Raw genomic sequence first — 23,267 nt, forward strand, 5'->3', positions numbered from 1 at the left:
TTTTATGGAGGCGTTTACGCCTGCCATATTACAATCACCTACGAGTTGTGACGTCACAATCTCTCACTTTCATTTTCGTTATATTTCCTTTCACAGTTCATTTTGTAGTTTCTTTCGGTTCATATATGATGTAGTTGAACTATATATACATTTATGAAAACTATCAAGACTACAAATAAAGTGCTATTACATGAAAAAAGGTATATTCAGTATAAATTTCTCTTCGGCGGAAGCCCGGAATTTGAGACCTCTGGTGGTAATTTCTATAACTAGGGGTAATGATTCGCTTATACTATTAATGAGGCACGTCATTGTAGTCCGTCATTCAAAGTAGATGTGCACAGAAATGTATTAACTATGCTTATAATGTTGTGAACATTTCAGGAACTATTTTGAATAAACAATAAGAATAATGTCTTGTAAATATCTACACCTGCATCGATTTTTGCAAATCTATATCGAAAATACTGTTTGAAGGGAGATAACTGCGAGATTCTGACGTTACCTTACAGAGGACACTTCTTTACCACTACTAGGAATAAAGACGGCATAACAACCAAGCGCAAACAAATTCCCGATTTTCATAATACCCTCCAGGTTTTGGCTAACAACATTTCTTTTGTTTAAAACTTGGTAGTTTGTTCACGAGATTTTATGAGATTTGGTCCGATATTTAGCGATCACGTGTTCCGTCTGTTTTCGTGAGCGAGCACTCTGTCAAAATGGAGGCACGTGGACACGGGCTTCACACGAAGCATCAAAGTGTGATGTTTGTCGCTAGAAATTAATATCTATCAACATGAATTAAAGGCAAGTTGCTTACAAAGTTTAAATCTGTTTGTTGACCCACTGAAATAAGCGTTTGTTTATTTAGGACGAAACTGTTTACGATAAGTTGTTCAAGCCTGGCCAGACCACAAAATCACAATATCTACTGCGATTATAGTCCGAATTTTCTGACGATCTTCCTATATACTATATGCAGACTTTAATCAGCGATATCAACACCAGAACCCTTCGGATTACTGCGATAACTGATCGAAGTCCCTGTGTTTCAAATCTATGAATCGGTAGACCTAACGTGATCGGTGATGGCGTGATGGAATTCGATCGTTTATTTTTTAAAACTAAGAAAACTGGCACATATCTGTCGTGGTGGTCATTTGTGCTGTACCTTCCCCGACAGAGACAATATACATAATCTGGGCTTTTGTGATAAGGTTTACTGCAGTAGCTACTCGCACTCGTAATATATATGAAAATGCTAAATTATTATTGAACCAGCTTGTCTTATATATATATTATTCAGCTCACGATTCAACCTTTTCAAATGTTTTCATGTAATATAACTTTTTGTTGTTTTCATGAAAAATGATAAATACATGTATATCTATTGGCAATCGATATATCAAATCCATATAATATAAGACTTTCTCAAATATCAATATTCCTCATAACTTTCAAAATAAATCTATATTTGCTTTTGAAATTTAATTAAAAATGTTTGATTTTCATGTCACGAACAAATCCCTTAAAATGATCATCAATCTCCTTATTGGTCTCCAGAAAGTGTGAAAATAAATGAAACTTTTTTGTCAATAATTCTATTTATTATGAATTCATGTATAACCATTTAGGTTTTTTAAAATGTTGACCTTTAAAACTATATATACACAAGCAACAATCTGTGGGATGTCAAATATGGAAGGCTATATAGCTGTTTCAGGATAAATTGCCAAAAATGCTTATAAGTACTGTTTCTTATCACTGATCACATATATTGGGTTTTTGACTATTATGTGTTATTGCTACTTAAGTGTGAATTTTTTCGGCTTAAGTGATAATGTATTTCTTTGTACTTGTGTGCAACAGACATCGCAAGAGTTTAATTCTCCTACATATAATATTGACTCCTACAAAAAGAAGTTGAGTGATCATGAGTGGTTGACTACGAGAGGCATTTTATCAAATCTCATATTGACCATACTGATTGCTCATGATCATATTTCATCCGGCCTAGTAAACTCTAGAAAAAACATCTTAATTTATGAAAGTAGCTAACTCCTTTAATGTATGTGTAAAAATTAAGTATATATATATATATCGTACAAAACATCAAACTTCTAATATGGTAGATATGAAACATACATTTAGGCTGACTGCCTGATAATATGATACAATTTGTACAGAGTTTACAATCCTTTGACATTCAGCTCATAATATACACCATTATAATTTGATCTGTCGTCATGCGTCGGTCTTCTTCTTAAGACCAAGATATCGCAGAATGGTGTACAAAAGGTTCTTAAGCTGTTTTATCAAAATTGTTAATTTCATGGCCCTCTATGTGTCGCATTCTCCCTGGGGAGAGGATACATTTTACTATAGTTTATATAGGAAACTCATCACACATATTTTAGCATAATTTGTTTCATTTTCATTGGAAATTGGTTAGCACGTGGTTAGGGCAAACTTTTCTCAATGATATATTGTCAGAGAATGTCAAGGCCAACGACTTGTTATGGGTTCGAATGTCAAAAATAAAAATCTTATATTGATTATTTTTTTCATTTCATATGAACGAACATAGTCCACTGAAAAAGAATGTGCATATTTTATTGTCATCAGATAAAAATATGGCAGAAAGATATGGCACTTGGAAAAGAATCATAAAGCTATTTTCTCCAGCCAAAATTAAAAAATAATCCAAAATTGCAGAATAAAGGTTTCTGCTCTTTTATCTATAATATACACATGAATTCAGGCTTGATGTTTGGCGCATCGATAACGTATGGCTGGCTACAAATGTTATACTTATATTTGACCTTGACCTTCATTTAAGGTCACGGGGGTCAAATGATGAAGAAAATTCAAAGTTCTTTCAAAATTATTAATTTGGGTCACATTTTAAAGAATCGGCCCTTTTAAAGGTGTGTGCAATGTATCAAGGTCAAATAATCAAAATGACGCAGATATGGCACTTTTAAAAAGAAATTCCTACCAAAATGAAAAAATGACCCAAAACTGCACATACACATGAAGGCTGGATATTTGGCAAACAGATACATGTAACATGTGTAACTGGCTACAAATATTGAGTTTATCTCTCTGACCTTGACCTTCATTCACATTTTAAAGAACCGGCTCTTATGAAGGTGTGTGCGAAGTTTCAAGGGCAAATTATTAAAAATGATGCAGACATGCCCTTTAAAGAATGTTTTCTTGCCAAAATCAAAAATTATCCTTAAACTGCAATTCAATTGTTGGCTCAAAAGGGGTCAATATGGCTCAATTGACATAAATAACTTCTTCTTTGAAACTAAGCAATCGATATAGCTCATACTTGACTGGTAGCATCCTTTTGGGTAGGGATTCAAAATTGTAAAAATGGTGGGGTTGATCCCCGGGGGGCAGGGTCAAAAGGGGTCAATTGGTTTCTCTGAAACTAAGTTATGGATATAACTCACATTGGTGTGGTATCAATCCCTATGGGGTTGTACCCAAAGTCAATTTCATTTCATGGATTAATTGCACAATTTGGTATAAAACCTACATTTGTATGGTAGCATGGTTATGGGGTGGGTATTCAAAATTGTACGAATGTTGGGGTTAACCTCCCGGGGGCTGAAGGATGGGACCAAAATAGGTCAATTTCGCTAAATTGACATTTTTACACAATCCTGATGTAAAAATAGGCCCAGGGTTCTTTCCCCACCCCAAGGGACTTATACAATCGTATTGAATTGATATCAAATATGAAAGTTTTCTTCAATATTTTGCATGTAAAACGCTGTATATTTATATACAGTACCTATAGCTACTAGGCTATTATCTACATCTTGGTGGTAAATTAAAAAGCAACAAATCACAGTTTATTGTTAATATTGACATTGGATCTATTAAAATAGATGGAATTGATATCTAATTTTGAAATAATTGTCCTTAAAAATGAGGTCTTTGTTAAAAAAAAGTGTAATAACTTTTAAAAGCTGTCAATCTAATTTTGATATTATTCTAAGATCAAAATAGAAAGGAATAAACAATTTTGTTTACAAGATATTGAAAGACATTGTACACTTTCAACAAAAAAGTAGCAGACACTCCCTGTATTTTCAATACATATCGTGTATTGCTTAACTTATCGAAATGCATATCTTATTGTTTCGTCATTTCTAATACCCAGGCCTATAAAATATAAGTTTGTTTTAAACGCATAAATGCAAATTTTGAACTACTTAAGTATAAAAGATGGTTTAAAGTATGAATGTTAATGACATGTACCTAAGTAGACGTTGATTTGAAAAAATTTAAAATGTTTGACTTTTTAAGTAAAGGTTTGATTGAAATAAGAAATGTTTAACTTCTTTTAGAAGTAGGTTTGCAACTTTTCAGATGGTTAAAACTGTACAATGTACGATGTACATCGGAACAGTCTAAACCATTACATTCATCAGGACTGTGAAAACCATTATGTCCGGTTGGTTTGACACATTTAAGTGGAAATGTTTAGTCATGTTGATATCAGTTTAATTTGTATTCTTGCTTTATTTCAAATATCTCCTTTTACATCTGACTAACGCCTCCTACAGTACTTTCAGTACTTTGATTAACTGTTCACTATTCGATTATGCAAAGTTGTCAAGAAATAAACCAAGAGTTAACTGACAGAATGATCAAACTCATAGTTCAAGGTCACAAGTTCAAAGGTCAACGGTCAAGGTCATCCTGGGTCGGCTTCAAAATGCCAGGTAATCGACCCTTTTGGATTTTAGCAGTCAAAACAATTTTGACATTTTCTTATCAATGAATGATCTTGTTCTCAATTGGAAACTTTGATTGCTTCAACAATTTAAATTCGTTTGAAGGATTTAAAAGGTCTAAAATTGTCATTTACTTTTTTTTTAGAAAAGGAATGTAATCCTATCATTATTCAAAAGGCTTTATTCAGCACAAATCATCTAATAACATGAAATGTTTGTGCTTACTTAGTTTTCCGACGTGATATCACCATCAACTGCTCCTATACTAATAACCTAAGTTGAATATAATATTATATAACTTATTGTAGTTTGTACTAATAACCTGGTTAATTATATAAATTTCCCATTGAAGTTTGTACTTATAACCTGGTTAATCTTATAACCTGATTGATTTTAATTTGTAGCAATAACCAGGTTAACTGTAATTTTGTTTAATAAATAACCTGGTTTATAAGGGCCCCGTATCGAAGATGTGGTGCCCTATAGTAATCAGGTTGTCTGTCTGATTGTCCGTCCGTCTGTCTGTTTTTTTCTTTTGCGCCAAATTATTGACAAGAGTTGAAGGATTTCGGTGAAAATTGGTACCACTTACAAAACCGTCTGTTGCCATGGTAACAAATGGAGGTTTCTGATTGGTTGAAATTTCTATATTGTTCGATTTCGGTGAAAATTGGTACATAGTGGTTTTTAGGGAAGCCAAACACAATGGTACCACTTATGAAACCGTCTGTTGCCATGGTAACAAATGGAGGTTTCTGATTGGTTGAAATTATTGGGAATTTTCGAGTTGATTTTGGGAAAAAATCAGGCTAAAACGCATTGAGAATGGGGTCGTTTGGCGCACCCAGTTATATAGGCAGGAAAAACACTGACAATAATTATTACATTTACCCTGAAGGGTCAGACACATAGCGGGGCCCTTTCTGACGTGTCAGTGTTCTAGTTTGCAATTAATTCCTAAATCAATATCAGTCACTTTAATCAGTACTTTGATTTAAGAACCTTGGTTGTTATTAAGCAACAAATCATCTTACCAGAAATCAAGATCAAGTGTCATATTCAGGGTCATATGATGTATTTTGATGAAAATTGGTCAGGGGACTTGGCAAGTGAGATCCAGTGTTGTATGAAGGGAAGATGTTATTCCCCTTGGAATGGAGGGGCAGGGCCCAATAACAGAAACCAAGCTAAATCCTTGGAAAATACACACCGAAATGAGTGGGATATTAAATAATAGTTTATATGTTTCCTTTCAGCTGACAGCAGTAGTATGGGTGTGTGAGCGGGACCTGTGGAAATTGTTGGTTGGTTTTTTCCTCCTTGTATTCCTGTTTATCCTTAGTTTGTGGTATGTGCTGAAGGATCCCTGTGAGACCACTACTGCTATACAACAACTGGTGAGTCATAATAGCACAACAACTGGTGAGTCATAATAGCACAACAACTGGTGAGTCATAATAGCACAACAACTGGTGAGTCATAATAGCACAACAACTGGTGAGTCATAATAGCACAACAACTGGTAAGTCATAATAGCACAACAACTGGTGAGTCATAATAGCACAACAACTGGTGAGTCATAGTAGAACAACAACTGGTGAGTCATAGTAGAACAACAACTAGTACTTGCGAGTCATAATAGCACAACTTGTGAGTCATAATAGCACAACTGGTGAGTCATAATAGCACAACAACTGGTGAGTCATAATAGCACAACAGATGGTGAGTCATAATAGCACAACAACTGGTGAGTAACAATAGCACAACAACTGATGAGTCATAATAGCACATCAACTGGTGAGTCACAATACTGTAGCACATCAACGGGTGAGTCACAATAGCACAGAGTGGTGGGTTACAAACTGGTGAGTGATTTAGATAGGTTGGTTACAAACTGGTGAGTGATTTAGAGTGGTGGGTTACAAACTGGTGAGTGATTTTGATAGGTTGGTTACAAACTGGTTAGTGATTTAGAGTGGAGGGTTACAAACTGGTGAGTGATTTTGAAAGGTTGGTTACAAACTGGTGAATGATTTAGAGTGGAGGGTTACAAACTGGTGAGTGATTTAGAGTGGTGGGTTACAAACTGGTGAGTGATTTAGAGTGGAGAGTTACAAACTGATGAATGATTTAGAGTGGTGGGTTACAAACTGGTGAGTGATTTAGAGTGGTGGGTTACAAACTGGTGAGTGATTTAGAGTGGTGGGTTACAAACTGGTGAGTGATTTAGAGTGGTGGGTTACAAACTGGTGAGTGATTTAGAGTGGTGGGTTACAAACTGGTGAGTGATTTAGAGTGGTGGGTTACAAACTGGTGAATGATTTAGAGTGGTGGGTTACAAACTGGTGAGTGATTTAGAGTGGTGGGTTACAAACTGGTGAGTGATTTAGAGTGGAGGGTTACAAACTGGTGAGTGATTTAGAGTGGTGGGTTACAAGGGTTACAAACTGGTGAGTGATTTAGAGTGGTGGGTTACAAACTGGTGAGTGATTTAGAGTGGTGGGTTACAAACTGGTGAGTGATTTAGAGTGGTGGGTTACAAGGGTTACAAACTGGTGAATGATTTAGAGTGGTGGGTTACAAACTGATGAGTGATTTAGAGTGGTGGGTTACAAACTGATGAGTGATTTAGAGTGGTGGGTTACAAACTGGTGAATGATTTAGAGTGGTAAGTCACAAACTGGTGAATGATTTAGAGTGGTGGGTTACAAGGGTTACAAACTGATGAATGATTTAGAGTGGTGGGTTACAAGGGTTACAAACTGATGAATGATTTAGAGTGGTGGGTTACAAACTGAGGAGTGATTTAGAGTGGTGGGTTACAAACTGGTGAATGATTTAGAGTGGTAAGTCACAAACTGGTGAATGATTTAGAGTGGTGGGTTACAAACTGATGAGTGATTTAGAGTGGAGGGTTACAAACTGGTGAGTGATTTAGAGTGGTGGGTTACAAACTGGTGAATGATTTAGAGTGGTGAGTTACAAACTGGTGAATTATTTAGAGTGGTGGGTTACAAACTGGTGAGTGATTTAGAGTGGTGGGTTACAAACTGGTGAGTGATTTAGATAGGTTGGTTACAAACTGGTGAGTGATTTAGAGTGGTGGGTTACAAACTGGTGAATGATTTAGAGTGGTGGGTTACAAACTGGTGAGTGATTTAGAGTGGTGGGTTACAAGGGTTACAAACTGGTGAGTGATTTAGAGTGGTGGGTTACAAACTGGTGAATTATTTAGAGTGGTGGGTTACAAACTGGTGAGTGATTTAGATAGGTTGGTTACAAACTGGTGAGTGATTTAGAGTGGTGGGTTACAAACTGGTGAATGATTTAGAGTGGTGGGTTACAAACTGGTGAGTGATTTAGAGTGGTGGGTTACAAACTGGTGAGTGATTTAGAGTGGTGGGTTACAAACTGGTGAGTGATTTAGAGTGGAGGGTTACAAACTGATGAATGATTTAGAGTGGTGGGTTACAAACTGGTGAATGATTTAGAGTGGTGGGTTACAAGGGTTACAAACTGGTGAGTGATTTAGAGTGGTGGGTTACAAACTGGTGAATGATTTAGAGTGGTGGGTTACAAACTGGTGAATGATTTAGAGTGGTGGGTTACAAACTGATGAATGATTTAGAGTGGTGGGTTACAAACTGGTGAATGATTTAGAGTGGTGGGTTACAAACTGATGAATGATTTAGAGTGGTGGGTTACAAACTGATGAGTGATTTAGAGTGGTGGGTTACAAACTGGTGAATGATTTAGAGTGGTGGGTTACAAACTGATGAGTGATTTAGAGTGGTGGGTTACAAACTGGTGAATGATTTAGAGTGGTGGGTTACAAACTGGTGAGTGATTTAGAGTGGTGGGTTACAAACTGGTGATTGATTTAGAGTGGTGGGTTACAATGGTTACAAACTGGTGAGTGATTTAGAGTGGTGGGTTACAAACTGGTGAGTGATTTAGAGTGGTTGGTTACAAACTGGTGAGTGATTTAGAGTGGAGGGTTACAAACTGATGAATGATTTGGAGTGGTGGGTTACAAACTGGTGAATGATTTAGAGTGGTGGGTTACAAGGGTTACAAACTGGTGAGTGATTTAGAGTGGTGGGTTACAAACTGGTGAATGATTTAGAGTGGTGGGTTACAAACTGGTGAATGATTTAGAGTGGTGGGTTACAAACTGATGAATGATTTAGAGTGGTGGGTTACAAGGGTTACAAACTGGTGAGTGATTTAGAGTGGTGGGTTACAAGGGTTACAAACTGGTGAGTGATTTAGAGTGGAGGGTTACAAACTGATGAATGATTTAGAGTGGTGGGTTACAAACTGATGAGTGATTTAGAGTGGTAAGTCACAAACTGATGAATGATTTAGAGTGGTGGGTTACAAGGGTTACAAACTGGTGAGTGATTTAGAGTGGAGGGTTACAAACTGATGAATGATTTAGAGTGGTGGGTTACAAACTGATGAGTGATTTAGAGTGGTGGGTTACAAACTGGTGAATGATTTAGAGTGGTAAGTCACAAACTGATGAATGATTTAGAGTGGAGGGTTACAAACTGGTGAGTGATTTAGAGTGGTGGGTTACAAACTGATGAGTGATTTAGAGTGGTGGGTTACAAGGGTTACAAACTGGTGAGTGATTTAGAGTGGTGGGTTACAAACTGGTGAATGATTTAGAGTGGTAAGTCACAAACTGGTGAGTGATTTAGAGTGGTGGGTTACAAACTGGTGAGTGATTTAGAGTGGAGGGTTACAAACTGATGAATGATTTAGAGTGGTGGGTTACAAACTGGTGAATGATTTAGAGTGGTGGGTTACAATGGTTACAAACTGGTGAGTGATTTAGAGTGGTGGCTCACAAACTGGTGAGTGATTTAGAGTGGAGGGTTACAAACTGATGAATGATTTAGAGTGGTGGGTTACAAACTGGTGAATGATTTAGAGTGGTGGGTTACAAGGGTTACAAACTGGTGAGTGATTTAGAGTGGTGGGTTACAAACTGATGAATGATTTAGAGTGGTGGGTTACAAACTGGTGAATGATTTAGAGTGGTGGGTTACAAACTGGTGAATGATTTAGAGTGGTGGGTTACAAGGGTTACAAACTGGTGAGTGATTTAGAGTGGAGGGTTACAAACTGATGAATGATTTAGAGTGGAGGGTTACAGACTGGTGAGTGATTTAGAGTGGTGGGTTACAAACTGGTGAGTGATTTAGAGTGGTGGGTTACAAACTGGTGAATGATTTAGAGTGGTGGGTTACAAACTGGTGAGTGATTTAGAGTGGTGGGTTACAAACTGGTGAATGATTTAGAGTGGTGGGTTACAAACTGGTGAATGATTTAGAGTGGTGGGTTACAAACTGGTGAATGATTTAGAGTGGTGGGTTACAAGGGTTACAAACTGGTGAGTGATTTAGAGTGGTGGGTTACAAACTGGTGAATGATTTAGAGTGGTGGGTTACAAACTGGTGAATGATTTAGAGTGGTGGGTTACAAGGGTTACAAACTGGTGAGTGATTTAGAGTGGAGGGTTACAAACTGATGAATGATTTAGAGTGGTGGGTAACAAACTGGTGGATGATTTAGAGTGGTGGGTTACAAGGGTTACAAACTGGTGAATGATTTAGAGTGGTGGGTTACAAACTGATGAGTGATTTAGAGTGGTGGGTTACAAACTGATGAGTGATTTAGAGTGGTGGGTTACAAACTGGTGAATGATTTAGAGTGGTAAGTCACAAACTGGTGAATGATTTAGAGTGGTGGGTTACAAGGGTTACAAACTGATGAATGATTTAGAGTGGTGGGTTACAAGGGTTACAAACTGATGAATGATTTAGAGTGGTGGGTTACAAACTGATGAGTGATTTAGAGTGGTGGGTTACAAACTGGTGAATGATTTAGAGTGGTAAGTCACAAACTGGTGAATGATTTAGAGTGGTGGGTTACAAACTGATGAGTGATTTAGAGTGGAGGGTTACAAACTGGTGAGTGATTTAGAGTGGTGGGTTACAAACTGGTGAATGATTTAGAGTGGTGAGTTACCAACTGGTGAATTATTTAGAGTGGTGGGTTACAAACTGGTGAGTGATTTAGAGTGGTGGGTTACAAACTGGTGAGTGATTTAGATAGGTTGATTACAAACTGGTGAGTGATTTAGAGTGGTGGGTTACAAACTGGTGAATGATTTAGAGTGGTGGGTTACAAACTGGTGAGTGATTTAGAGTGGTGGGTTACAAGGGTTACAAACTGGTGAGTGATTTAGAGTGGTGGGTTACAAACTGGTGAATTATTTAGAGTGGTGGGTTACAAACTGGTGAGTGATTTAGATAGGTTGGTTACAAACTGGTGAGTGATTTAGAGTGGTGGGTTACAAACTGGTGAATGATTTAGAGTGGTGGGTTACAAACTGGTGAGTGATTTAGAGTGGTGGGTTACAAACTGGTGAGTGATTTAGAGGGGTGGGTTACAAACTGGTGAGTGATTTAGAGTGGTGGGTTACAAACTGGTGAGTGATTTAGAGTGGAGGGTTACAAACTGATGAATGATTTAGAGTGGTGGGTTACAAACTGGTGAATGATTTAGAGTGGTGGGTTACAAGGGTTACAAACTGGTGAGTGATTTAGAGTGGTGGGTTACAAACTGGTGAGTGATTTAGAGTGGTGGGTTACAAACTGATGAGTGATTTAGAGTGGTGGGTTACAAGGGTTACAAACTGGTGAGTGATTTAGAGTGGTGGGTTACAAACTGGTGAATGATTTAGAGTGGTAAGTCACAAACTGGTGAGTGATTTAGAGTGGTGGGTTACAAACTGGTGAGTGATTTAGAGTGGAGGGTTACAAACTGATGAATGATTTAGAGTGGTGGGTTACAAACTGGTGAATGATTTAGAGTGGTGGGTTACAATGGTTACAAACTGGTGAGTGATTTAGAGTGGTGGCTCACAAACTGGTGAGTGATTTAGAGTGGAGGGTTACAAACTGATGAATGATTTAGAGTGGTGGGTTACAAACTGGTGAATGATTTAGAGTGGTGGGTTACAAGGGTTACAAACTGGTGAGTGATTTAGAGTGGTGGGTTACAAACTGATGAATGATTTAGAGTGGTGGGTTACAAACTGGTGAATGATTTAGAGTGGTGGGTTACAAACTGGTGAATGATTTAGAGTGGTGGGTTACAAGGGTTACAAACTGGTGAGTGATTTAGAGTGGAGGGTTACAAACTGATGAATGATTTAGAGTGGAGGGTTACAGACTGGTGAGTGATTTAGAGTGGTGGGTTACAAACTGGTGAGTGATTTAGAGTGGTGGGTTACAAACTGGTGAATGATTTAGAGTGGTGGGTTACAAACTGGTGAGTGATTTAGAGTGGTGGGTTACAAACTGGTGAATGATTTAGAGTGGTGGGTTACAAACTGGTGAATGATTTAGAGTGGTGGGTTACAAGGGTTACAAACTGGTGAGTGATTTAGAGTGGAGGGTTACAAACTGATGAATGATTTAGAGTGGTGGGTAACAAACTGGTGGATGATTTAGAGTGGTGGGTTACAAGGGTTACAAACTGGTGAATGATTTAGAGTGGTGGGTTACAAACTGGTGAATGATTTAGAGTGGTGGGTTACAAGGGTTACAAACTGGTGAGTGATTTAGAGTGGTGGGTTACAAACTGGTGAATGATTTAGAGTGGTGGGTTACAAACTGGTGAATGATTTAGAGTGGTGGGTTACAAGGGTTACAAACTGGTGAGTGATTTAGAGTGGAGGGTTACAAACTGATGAATGATTTAGAGTGGTGGGTAACAAACTGGTGGATGATTTAGAGTGGTGGGTTACAAGGGTTACAAACTGGTGAATGATTTAGAGTGGTGGGTTACAAACTGATGAGTGATTTAGAGTGGTGGGTTACAAACTGATGAGTGATTTAGAGTGGTGGGTTACAAACTGGTGAATGATTTAGAGTGGTAAGTCACAAACTGGTGAATGATTTAGAGTGGTGGGTTACAAGGGTTACAAACTGATGAATGATTTAGAGTGGTGGGTTACAAGGGTTACAAACTGATGAATGATTTAGAGTGGTGGGTTACAAACTGATGAGTGATTTAGAGTGGTGGGTTACAAACTGGTGAATGATTTAGAGTGGTAAGTCACAAACTGGTGAATGATTTAGAGTGGTGGGTTACAAACTGATGAGTGATTTAGAGTGGAGGGTTACAAACTGGTGAGTGATTTAGAGTGGTGGGTTACAAACTGGTGAATGATTTAGAGTGGTGAGTTACAAACTGGTGAATTATTTAGAGTGGTGGGTTACAAACTGGTGAGTGATTTAGAGTGGTGGGTTACAAACTGGTGAGTGATTTAGATAGGTTGATTACAAACTGGTGAGTGATTTAGAGTGGTGGGTTACAAACTGGTGAATGATTTAGAGTGGTGGGTTACAAAACTGGTGAGTGATTTAGAGTGGTGGGTTACAAGGGTTACAAACTGGTGAGTGATTTAGAGTGGTGGGTTACAAACTGGTGAATTATTTAGAGTGGTGGGTTACAAACTGGTGAGTGATTTAGATAGGTTGGTTACAAACTGGTGAGTGATTTAGAGTGGGTGGGTTACAAACTGGTGAATGATTTAGAGTGGTGGGTTACAAGGGTTACAAACTGGTGAGTGATTTAGAGTGGTGGGTTACAAACTGGTGAGTGATTTAGAGGGGTGGGTTACAAACTGGTGAGTGATTTAGAGTGGTGGGTTACAAACTGGTGAGTGATTTAGAGTGGAGGGTTACAAACTGGTGAATGATTTAGAGTGGTGGGTTACAAACTGGTGAATGATTTAGAGTGGTGGGTTACAAGGGTTACAAACTGGTGAGTGATTTAGAGTGGGAGTGGTGGGTTTACAAACTGGTGAATGATTTAGAGTGGTGGGTTACAAACTGGTGAATGATTTTAGAGTGGTGGTTACAAACTGGTGAATGATTTAGAGTGGAGGGTTACAAACTGGTGAATGATTTAGAGTGGTGGGTTACAAGGGTTACAAACTGGTGAGTGATTTAGAGTGGTGGGTTACAAGGGTTACAAACTGGTGAGTGATTTAGAGTGGAGGGTTACAAACTGATGAATGATTTAGAGTGGTGGGTTACAAACTGATGAGTGATTTAGAGTGGTAAGTCACAAACTGATGAATGATTTAGAGTGGTGGGTTACAAGGGTTACAAACTGGTGAGTGATTTAGAGTGGAGGGTTACAAACTGATGAATGATTTAGAGTGGTGGGTTACAAACTGATGAGTGATTTAGAGTGGTGGGTTACAAACTGGTGAATGATTTAGAGTGCTAAGTCACAAACTGATGAATGATTTAGAGTGGAGGGTTACAAACTGGTGAGTGATTTAGAGTGGTGGGTTACAAACTGATGAGTGATTTAGAGTGGTGGGTTACAAACTGTTGACTTATTTAGAGTGGTGGGTTACAAAGCTAATATCTGACAGTAAAGGTTTAGTATGATATAGATGAAGTGAAGAAGGATCTATGGTCAATTTTTCATATGATTAAAAAAATATGTCATTTTTAGCTCACCTGGACCGAAGGTCCGGTGAGCTTATGCCATGGCGCAGCGTCCGTCGTCCGTCCGTCCGTCAACATTTGCTTCAAATCGCTACTAGTCATAAAGTTCTTATTGGATTTTGACCAAATTTGGCCAGAAACATCCTTGGCAGAATGGGAACAGATTTTGCATAAATGGTGGCTCTGACCCCCGAGGGGCCAAAGGGGCGGGGCCCAATAGGGGAAATAGAGGTAATTCCTTTAAATCGCTACTTGTCATAAAGTTATGAATGGATTTCAACCCAATTTGGTCAGAAACATCCTTGGGGGAAGGGGAAAAGATTTTGCATAAATGGTGATTCTGACCCCCGAGGGGCCAAAGGGGCGGGGCCCAATAGGGGAAATTAAGGTAATTCCTTTAAATCGCTACTTGTCATAAAGTTATGAATGGATTTCAACCCAATTTGGTCAGAAACATCCTTGGGGGAAGGGGAAGAGATTTTGCATAAATGGTGGCTCTGACCCCGGAGGGGCCAAAGGGGCGGGGCCCAATAGGGGAAATAGAGGTAATTCCTTTAAATCGCTACTAGTCATAAAGTTATGAATGGATTTGAACCCAATTTGGTCAGAAACCTCCTTGGGGGAAGGGGAAAAGATTTTGCATAAATGGTGGCTCTGACCCCCGAGGGGCCAAAGGGGCGGGGCCCAATAGGGGAAATAGAGGTAATTCCTTTAAATCGCTACTTGTCATAAAGTTATGAATGGATTTCTACCCAATTTGGTCAGAAACCTCCTTGGGGGAAGGGGAAAAGATTTTGCATAAATGGTGGCTCTGACCCCCGAGGGGCCAAAGGGGCGGGGCCCAATAGGGGAAATTAAGGTAATTCCTTTAAATCGCTACTTGTCATAAAGTTATGAATGGATTTCAACCCAATTTGGCCAGAAACATCCTTGGCAGAATGGGAACAGATTTTGCATAAATGGTGGCTCTGACCCCCGAGGGGCCAAAGGGGCGGGGCCCAATAGGGGAAATAGAGGTAATTCCTTTAAATCGCTACTTGTCATAAAGTTATGAATGGATTTCAACCCAATTTGGTCAGAAACATCCTTGGGGGAAGGGGAAAAGATTTTGCATAAATGGTGATTCTGACCCCCGAGGGGCCAAAGGGGCGGGGCCCAATAGGGGAAATAGAGGTAATTCCTTTAAATCGCTACTTGTCATAAAGTTATGAATGGATTTCTACCCAATTTGGTCAGAAACATCCTTGGGGGAGGGGGAAAAGATTTTGCATAAATGGTGGCTCTGACCCCCGAGGGGCCAAAGGGGCGGGGCCCAATAGGGGAAATTAAGGTAATTCCTTTAAATCGCTACTTGTCATAAAGTTATGAATGGATTTGAACCCAAGTTGGTCAGAGATATCTTATCAGACCTTAGAGAGTCTGGACTTCATTAATCTTTAAAGCAGTTGGGATTCCCACACTATAACCATATATAGCATTGTTAGAATTTTACAAATAAAACAACTTGAATATGAACATTATTTCAACATTTGGTCTAATCCAACCAGGTGAGCGATACAGGCCCCATGGGCCTCTTGTTATCATTTCCTATGAGATTGATGATATATGTTTTTTGAGTATCTCCTTTCTTCCTTTCAGATGGGTTTGCAAGATAAATCTTTGTACATTGTAAGTCCAATACTCCGCTGAGAAAGCTTGGGTTAGACCCTGAGCATATTATATGAAACAGTTGTGTACCATAAGATGGAGATAATCCCTTTGTTGTCTGTTTGTCAGTGTGAAGACTATGAGAGGGGATATGCTGCTGGGCTGCTGTGCCATGACCTGTGCATATCCAGAACATTTGTCTTACCAAAATGTCTTTCCATTTCGGGTGATATAATGGTAGGTATATTTACACAGATTTCATTTTAATATGCTCATCTGGCTTCAGAGTTTCTGTTGAAGCAACCATTGAGTTTTTCAGTCACTTGAAACAAAGTCTATAAATATTTTGTTTAAAGTATATCTTCTTCTGTATTGATAAAGGCATTTTAATAAAATTCAGTCTGCAGCATTTGTTGGCAAAGGTAAGTGAATATTGTATATCATCTATCCCCATGGGAGGCAGCAGGTGGTCCAATTAGAGGAAGTCAAAATTGGTTAATGAGGTTGAGTGCTTTTCGAATTAATTTGCTTTGAATGATCTTTAGAACCAGAACGGTTAAAATAAGTTGAAGTACTTTGTCAAACTTTTAAGGTCACAGAAGTCAGATTATTTGAATTATTAAATAATGGCTTCTCAAGGACCAAAAGATGCAGAGACCTTATATTGAGTCAGTAGTATGCTGGAATGAAGGGCTACACAATTTATTCAAATGAATAAGCCTAGCCTACTAGCATATTCGAATAAAGTGGCATTCAGCATTTCAAATTCAAATTTGCTTTACAAGCAGGTGAGAGATATAGGCTCCTTTGGCTTCTCGTTCATGGAACACATTGTGGGTACCCTATTTCATCGTTGCGCTAACCTGTGTAAAGTTACCTGGTTACCTGGTGTATGCTAAAATTTGAGTATGTCAAGATAAAAATGTTTAAAGTAATATGTGTATTTGTCATGTAGTTGCATAACATGTACTTGTCTAAGGAGATCCTGCTTTGTTTATACATGTTACTATAATTTCCATGTGACAGCAAACAAATTATTCACATGTTGTCAGATCTCGGATACACTTGTTAAACATTTTCTTCAAATGGATTGAAAGGTCAGATTTTATTTTGTTTGTTCATGCTCCATAACCTTTCCTCAAGAAAAGATCATTTGCCTAGGTATTAAAAACAGATATTAAGCTAAAAATGGTCCCCATATTAAATAAGCCCTCTCCATACTGTAATACATGTACTAAACTTTTTTCACTTGGAAGGGACATGTGTGAGGATAATTACGGACAATGACATGTTATGTGAATATTGCCAGTGTTAAATCTTTGCTAAGGTGAACGGCAAACTGGGAACAAGGTTTTTTATTTTAACTCACTTTGCCCATGATGCAGTGTCCGTTATCCATTGTCCATCATCTGGCTGTTGTCTGTCAATATTTCCTTTTAAACTGCTACTAGTCCTTAACACCTGAATATGTTTTAAAATGAAATTTGGTTTGGAGCATAATTGGGCAAAGCAGATCCAATGTTGTATATATATGGAGGATGTTGCTCCCCTGGGGTGGGAAGGATGGGGCCCAATACGGAGGTAAATCCTTTGCTACTAGTCCAAAATGACTGAATTGATTTTGGTGAAATTTGGTCAATAATATTATTTGGCAAAGGAGATTCACTATTGTTTAAATGAGGAATGTGGCTCCCCTGGGACCGGAGAGACAAGACCCAAAAGGGAAAATACAGTAAATTCTTTAAAAATCCTTCTCCTTAAAGAATGACAGGATTTGGTCCACATTTTGTTCGAAATATTGTTGGGAGAGGCAGCTTTAAAAGTAGGAAATATTTGCAATATAACTTTAATGTTCTTTTTACCATGATTACAAAAAATGTCCAGGTGAATGATGCACAAAGCCATTGTACTTCTTGTTTTAAATAATAAAAAAGAAATTGTTAAAACATTATAATTGATCAGTGACAATAAACAGAACTTAACTTGAAACTGAAAATGAAATTATATGAATGGAAAAAAGCAATAATAAAGTCTTATTCCTTTTCAGACATTCCATTCGAAAAAATCCATTGCCAAGTTCAAACTGCTGCCATCTGATGCCACTACAAGGGAGAACGATAACTTTGATCTACCATTCCATTTGCGCCCCTTAGAGGGGCAGTTAACTAATGATGATTTCCATCACCTGCTGGAACGCTTCATTACAGCCAAACTAGGCCCAATAGATGTGACTGGAATAATTGAGCGCCTTTACAACTTTGCTGATGCTAGTCATGATGGAAAGGTCTGTATCTCATTATCAGAATCTACTGTATAACTGTAATAATACGTAACTGTAGGTGTGTGTAAAGTAGGTCTGTAACTGTAGGTGTGTGTAAAGTAGGACTATAACTGTAGGTGTATGTAAAGTAGGACTGTAACTGTAGGTGTGTTTAAAGTAGGACTGTAACTGTAGGTGTATGTAAAGTAGGACTGTAACTGTAGGTGTGTGTAAAGTAGGTCTATAACTGTAGGTGTGTGTAAAGTAGGTCTGTAACTGTAGGTGTGTGTAAAGTAGGACTGTAACTGTAGGTGTATGTAAAGTAGGACTGTAACTGTAGGTGTGTTTAAAGTAGGACTGTAACTGTAGGTGTATGTAAAGTAGGACTGTAACTGTAGGTGTGTGTAAAGTAGGTCTGTAACTGTAGGTGTGTGTAAAGTAGGTCTGTAACTGTAGGTGTGTGTAAAGTAGGACTGTAACTGTAGTCGTATGTAAAGTAGGACTGTAACTGTAGGTGTGTGTAAAGTAGGACTGTAACTGTAGGTGTGTGTAAAGTAGGACTGTAACTGTTGGTGTGTGTAAAGTAGGACTAACTGTAGGTGTATGTAAAGTAGGACTGTCACTGTAGGTGTGTGTAAAGTAGGACTGTTACTGTAGGTGTGTGTTACTGTAGGTGTGTGTTACTGTAGGACTATGTTACTGTATAACTGTAATAATACGTAACTGTAGGTGTATGCAAAGTAGGACTGTTACTGTAGGTGTGTGTAAAGTAGGACTGTAACTGTTGGTGTGTGTAAAGTAGGACTGTAACTGTAGGTGTGTGTAAAGTAGGACTGTAACTGTAGGTGTGTGTAAAGTAGGACTGTAACTGTAGGTGTATGTAAAGTAGGACTGTAACTGTTGGTGTGTGTAAAGTAGGACTGTAACCAGGTGTGTGTAACTGTAGGACTGTGTTTCTGTAGGACTGTGTTACTGTAGGACTGTAACTATAGGTGTGTGCTACTGTAGGTGTGTGTTACTGTAGGACTGTAACTATAGGTGTGTGCTACTGTAGGTGTGTGTTACTGTAGGACTGTGTAACTGTAGGACTGTGTTACTGTAGGGCTGTGTTACTGTAGGACTGTGTTACTGTAGGACTGTGTCACTGTACGACTGTGTTACTGTAGGTGTGTGTTACTGTAGGACTGTGTTACTGTTGGTGTGTGTTACTGTAGGACTGTGTTACTGTAGGTGTGTGTTACTGTAGGTGTGTGTAACTGTACGACTTTGTTACTGTAGGTGTGTGTAACTGTTTGACTGTGTTACTGTAGGTGTGTGTTACTGTAGGACTGTGTAACTGAAGGACTGTAATACTGTAGGACTATGTTACTGTAGGACTATGTAACTGTAGGTGTGTGTTACTGTAGGTGTGTGTTACTGTAGGTGTGTGTAACTGTACGACTGTGTTACTGTAGGTGTGTGTAACTGTACGACTGTGTTACTGTAGGTGTGTGTTACTGTAGGACTGTGTAACTGTAGGACTGTGTTACTGTAGGACTGTGTTACTGTAGGACTGTGTTACTGTACGACTGTGTTACTGTAGGTGTGTGTTACTGTACGACTGTGTTACTGTAGGTGTGTGTTACTGTAGGTGTGTGTAACTGTAGGTGTGTGTAACTGTACGACTGTGTTACTGTAGGTGTGTGTACTGTACGACTGTGTTACTGTACGACTGTGTTACTGTAGGTGTATGTTACTGTACGACTGTGTTACTGTAGGACTGTGTAACTGAAGGACTGTAATACTGTAGGACTGTGTTACTGAAGGACTGTGTTACTGTAGGACTGTGTTACTGTAGGATTGTGTTACTGTAGGATTGTGTTACTGTAGGTGTGTGTTACTGTAGGACTGTGTTACTGTAGGTGTGTGTTACTGTAGGACTGTGTTACTGTTGGTGTGTGTTACTGTAGGACTGTGTTACTGTACGACTGTGTAACTGAAGGACTGTAATACTGTAGGACTGTGTTACTGAAGGACTGTGTTACTGTAGGACTGTGTTACTGTACGACTGTGTTACTGTAGGACTGTGTTACTGTAGGTGTGTGTTACTGTAGGTGTGTGTAACTGTAGGACTGTGTTACTGTAGGACTGTGTTACTGAAGGACTGTGTTACTGTAGGACTGTGTTACTATAGGACTGTGTAACTGAAGGACTGTGTTACTGTAGGACTGTGTTACTGTAGGACTGTGTAACTGAAGGACTGTGTTACTGTAGGTGTGTGTTACTGTAGGACTGTGTAACTGAAGGACTGTGTTACTGTAGGACTGTGTTACTGTAGGACTAAGTTACTGTAGGTGTGTGTTACTGTAGGCATTTGCTAATGTAGGTAGATGCTACTGTAGGTCTGTGCTACTTTTTTCGTGAAAGTGATTATTTCTTTGTGATGTGATATATACTGGTATATGTATTTATGAAGATTGATGCCATTGTCTCGTTCTCAGAAATGATAAGATTTTGATGTACAGTAGTAAGTATATTTGATATTTGCATCATTTTCAGATAAACTTTGGTGAAGCAAACTCCATATGGGAACTCATTCATATCCACGAGTTCTTCATCCTCTTTCTGTTCCAAGGTGAAGCAACATTCCCAGTCATAAATGCAACATGTGGCTCCCTCTACACTTATGATAAAGCCTTCATTCCATCTCTATATAATAAAATGAATAAAGGCTTTCTTGATAGGATATTTTCCAATACCTACCGCTGGACACTTCCAAGGTGGGACAAGAGAGTCAACATAGCCGTGGGCTTGTTGGAAAATGTAGCATCATTATCAGAACGGGTAAATGCTGAATTTCACATGTGCAATCTTGATCCAACGAAGTTTGGGTACACTGATAGATTTGAGGCCAGGTTGACCCATTTTGATGATGTTGTGTCCCAGAACCACTTTGACCTGGAAGTTAAGGGTCAACACTGTTCTAGAGACAGAGACTGTTTCCATGGTGATTGTGTGACAGAGTGTGACCTAACATCAGGCTTGTGTACAGCTGTCCTGAAAGAGCCAACACTGGTACGTATGTGCAAGATCGTAGATGAGTACCTTGTATTTGATGCACCAAGAAATGTCAAGACTGCCCTAAAGGTACTGCTTTCAAAGTGTCAGGCTTTCACAAGTTCCAAGGACAAGACCTTGGACCCATCACACACTGTACGCTACAACCTTCTATTGGATGAACTATCTAAGCTTCTATGGGACCAAGTCAAGAGCAAACCTGTCAGCTGGCTGGATCTTCCCAAGAAAAAGTCGAAACCCAGCTAGCCAATGGTTAATATAAATAGTGAATGTCTAAAATATGGAATGTCTATAGTCAATGTGAAGAGTGGCAGCTCCAGATTTATGGAAATAGTGGCTGTTAACAGTGTATGTTATATTGATTCATTGACTTACAGTTGTGTCATTGCATAATGCATTAAAACATTGCCTACACATCGTCCAAACATTGTGTGTACATCACTGCACCTCGTCTGCACAGATGTGCAATGTACAATAATTGTATTGCACAATTGTGCTATTTTGTACAATCTGGTTAACAATGTTGCAACAGTTATATAATTTATCATATGAAATCAAAACCGAAGCTTCAATGATATATTTTTCCATAAATATATGTTTTCTTAATGGACATAATATTAGTCCTCTTCTGTACTGGTAGGTCTCAAATTAGATCAGTGGATGAATGGTGGTCTGGTTGTGATTACAGAATCGATAGTTTTGTTTTCAAAACTCGTCATCATGGTTCATAATAATATATGACTTTGTCTTGTGTTCTGAAGCTGATTATGTTTGTGCTTGGAACTTAACACTCGAGGTGATATTTTGGCTTTTCTAAGTGACACCTGATTTTCACGCCTAACTTGGCAAGTGATAATAAATGAAGTTATGGAAGCCTGTGTGATATGCTGCTGCGGAGAAAGGAAGCATTGCACATTATTTAACCCTATATGCAATCACACAACTGTATGTAAAAAGTGACTTTCAATGATATAATTATATAAATTGTGTCTTTGATTAGTGGCTGTCAATAATTTATATAAATAGTGGCTGTCAATGATTGATATAACTAATCACTGTTAATAGTTGATATAAAAAGTGGCTGTGAATGATTCTTATCAAATTGGCTGTCAATAATTAATATAATTAGTGGTTTTCAATTATTGATATAATTAGTGATTGTCAATGATTGATATAATTAGTGGTTTTCAATTATTGATATAATTAGTGATTGTCAATGATTGATATAATTAGTGGTTTTCAATAATTAATATAATTAGTGGTTTTCAATTATTGATATAATTAGTGGTTTTCAATGTCTGATATGATTAGCGACTGTCAATGATGATATAATTAGTGATTGTCAATAATTGATATAATTAGTGATTGTCAATGATTGATATAATTATTGGTTTTCAATTATTGATATAATTAGTGGTTTTCAATTATTGATATAATTAGTGGTTTTCAATGTCTGATATAATTAGTGATTGTCAATGATTGATATAATTAGTGGCTGTGAATGTTCGATATAATTAGTGGCAGTCAATGATTGATATAATTAGTGATTGTCAATGATTGATATAATTATTGATTGTCAATGATTGATATAATTATTGATTGTCAATGATTGATATAATTATTGATTGTCAATGATTGATATAATTAGTGATTGTCAATGATTGATATAATTAGTGATTGTCAATGATTGATATAATTAGTGGTTTTCAATTATTGATATAATTAGTGGTTTTCAATTATTGATATAATTAGTGGTTTTCAATGTCTGATATGATTAGCGACTGTCAATGATTTATATAAACAGTGTTTATCACTGATTGATATAATTAGTGATTGTCAATGATTGATATAATTAGTGATTGTCAATGATTGATATAATTAGTGATTGTCAATGATTGATATAATTAGTGATTGTCAATGATTGATATAATTAGTGATTGTCAATGATTGATATAATTATTGGTTTTCAATTATTGATATAATTAGTGGTTTTCAATT

At 37.9% G+C, this 23,267-nt stretch overlaps 1 protein-coding gene across 1 annotated transcript in view; it reads left to right on the forward strand.

The window, feature by feature from the left end:
- The window catches only part of LOC117322142 (divergent protein kinase domain 1B-like), a 29,359-nt gene extending 6,906 nt beyond the window's left edge, over positions 1-22,453 (forward strand). Inside the window, exons 3-6 of the mRNA XM_033876908.1 lie at positions 6,017-6,157; positions 16,082-16,189; positions 18,000-18,236; positions 20,751-22,453. Of these exons, the coding sequence (XP_033732799.1) occupies positions 6,017-6,157; positions 16,082-16,189; positions 18,000-18,236; positions 20,751-21,515 (1,251 nt within the window). The 3' untranslated portion in view covers positions 21,516-22,453. The remainder of the gene's footprint in view (positions 1-6,016; positions 6,158-16,081; positions 16,190-17,999; positions 18,237-20,750) is intronic.
- Positions 22,454-23,267: the final 814 nt, after the last annotated feature.

This window comes from Pecten maximus, chromosome 2 (assembly GCF_902652985.1).
Source record: "Pecten maximus chromosome 2, xPecMax1.1, whole genome shotgun sequence".
Lineage (NCBI taxonomy): Eukaryota > Metazoa > Mollusca > Bivalvia > Pectinida > Pectinidae > Pecten > Pecten maximus.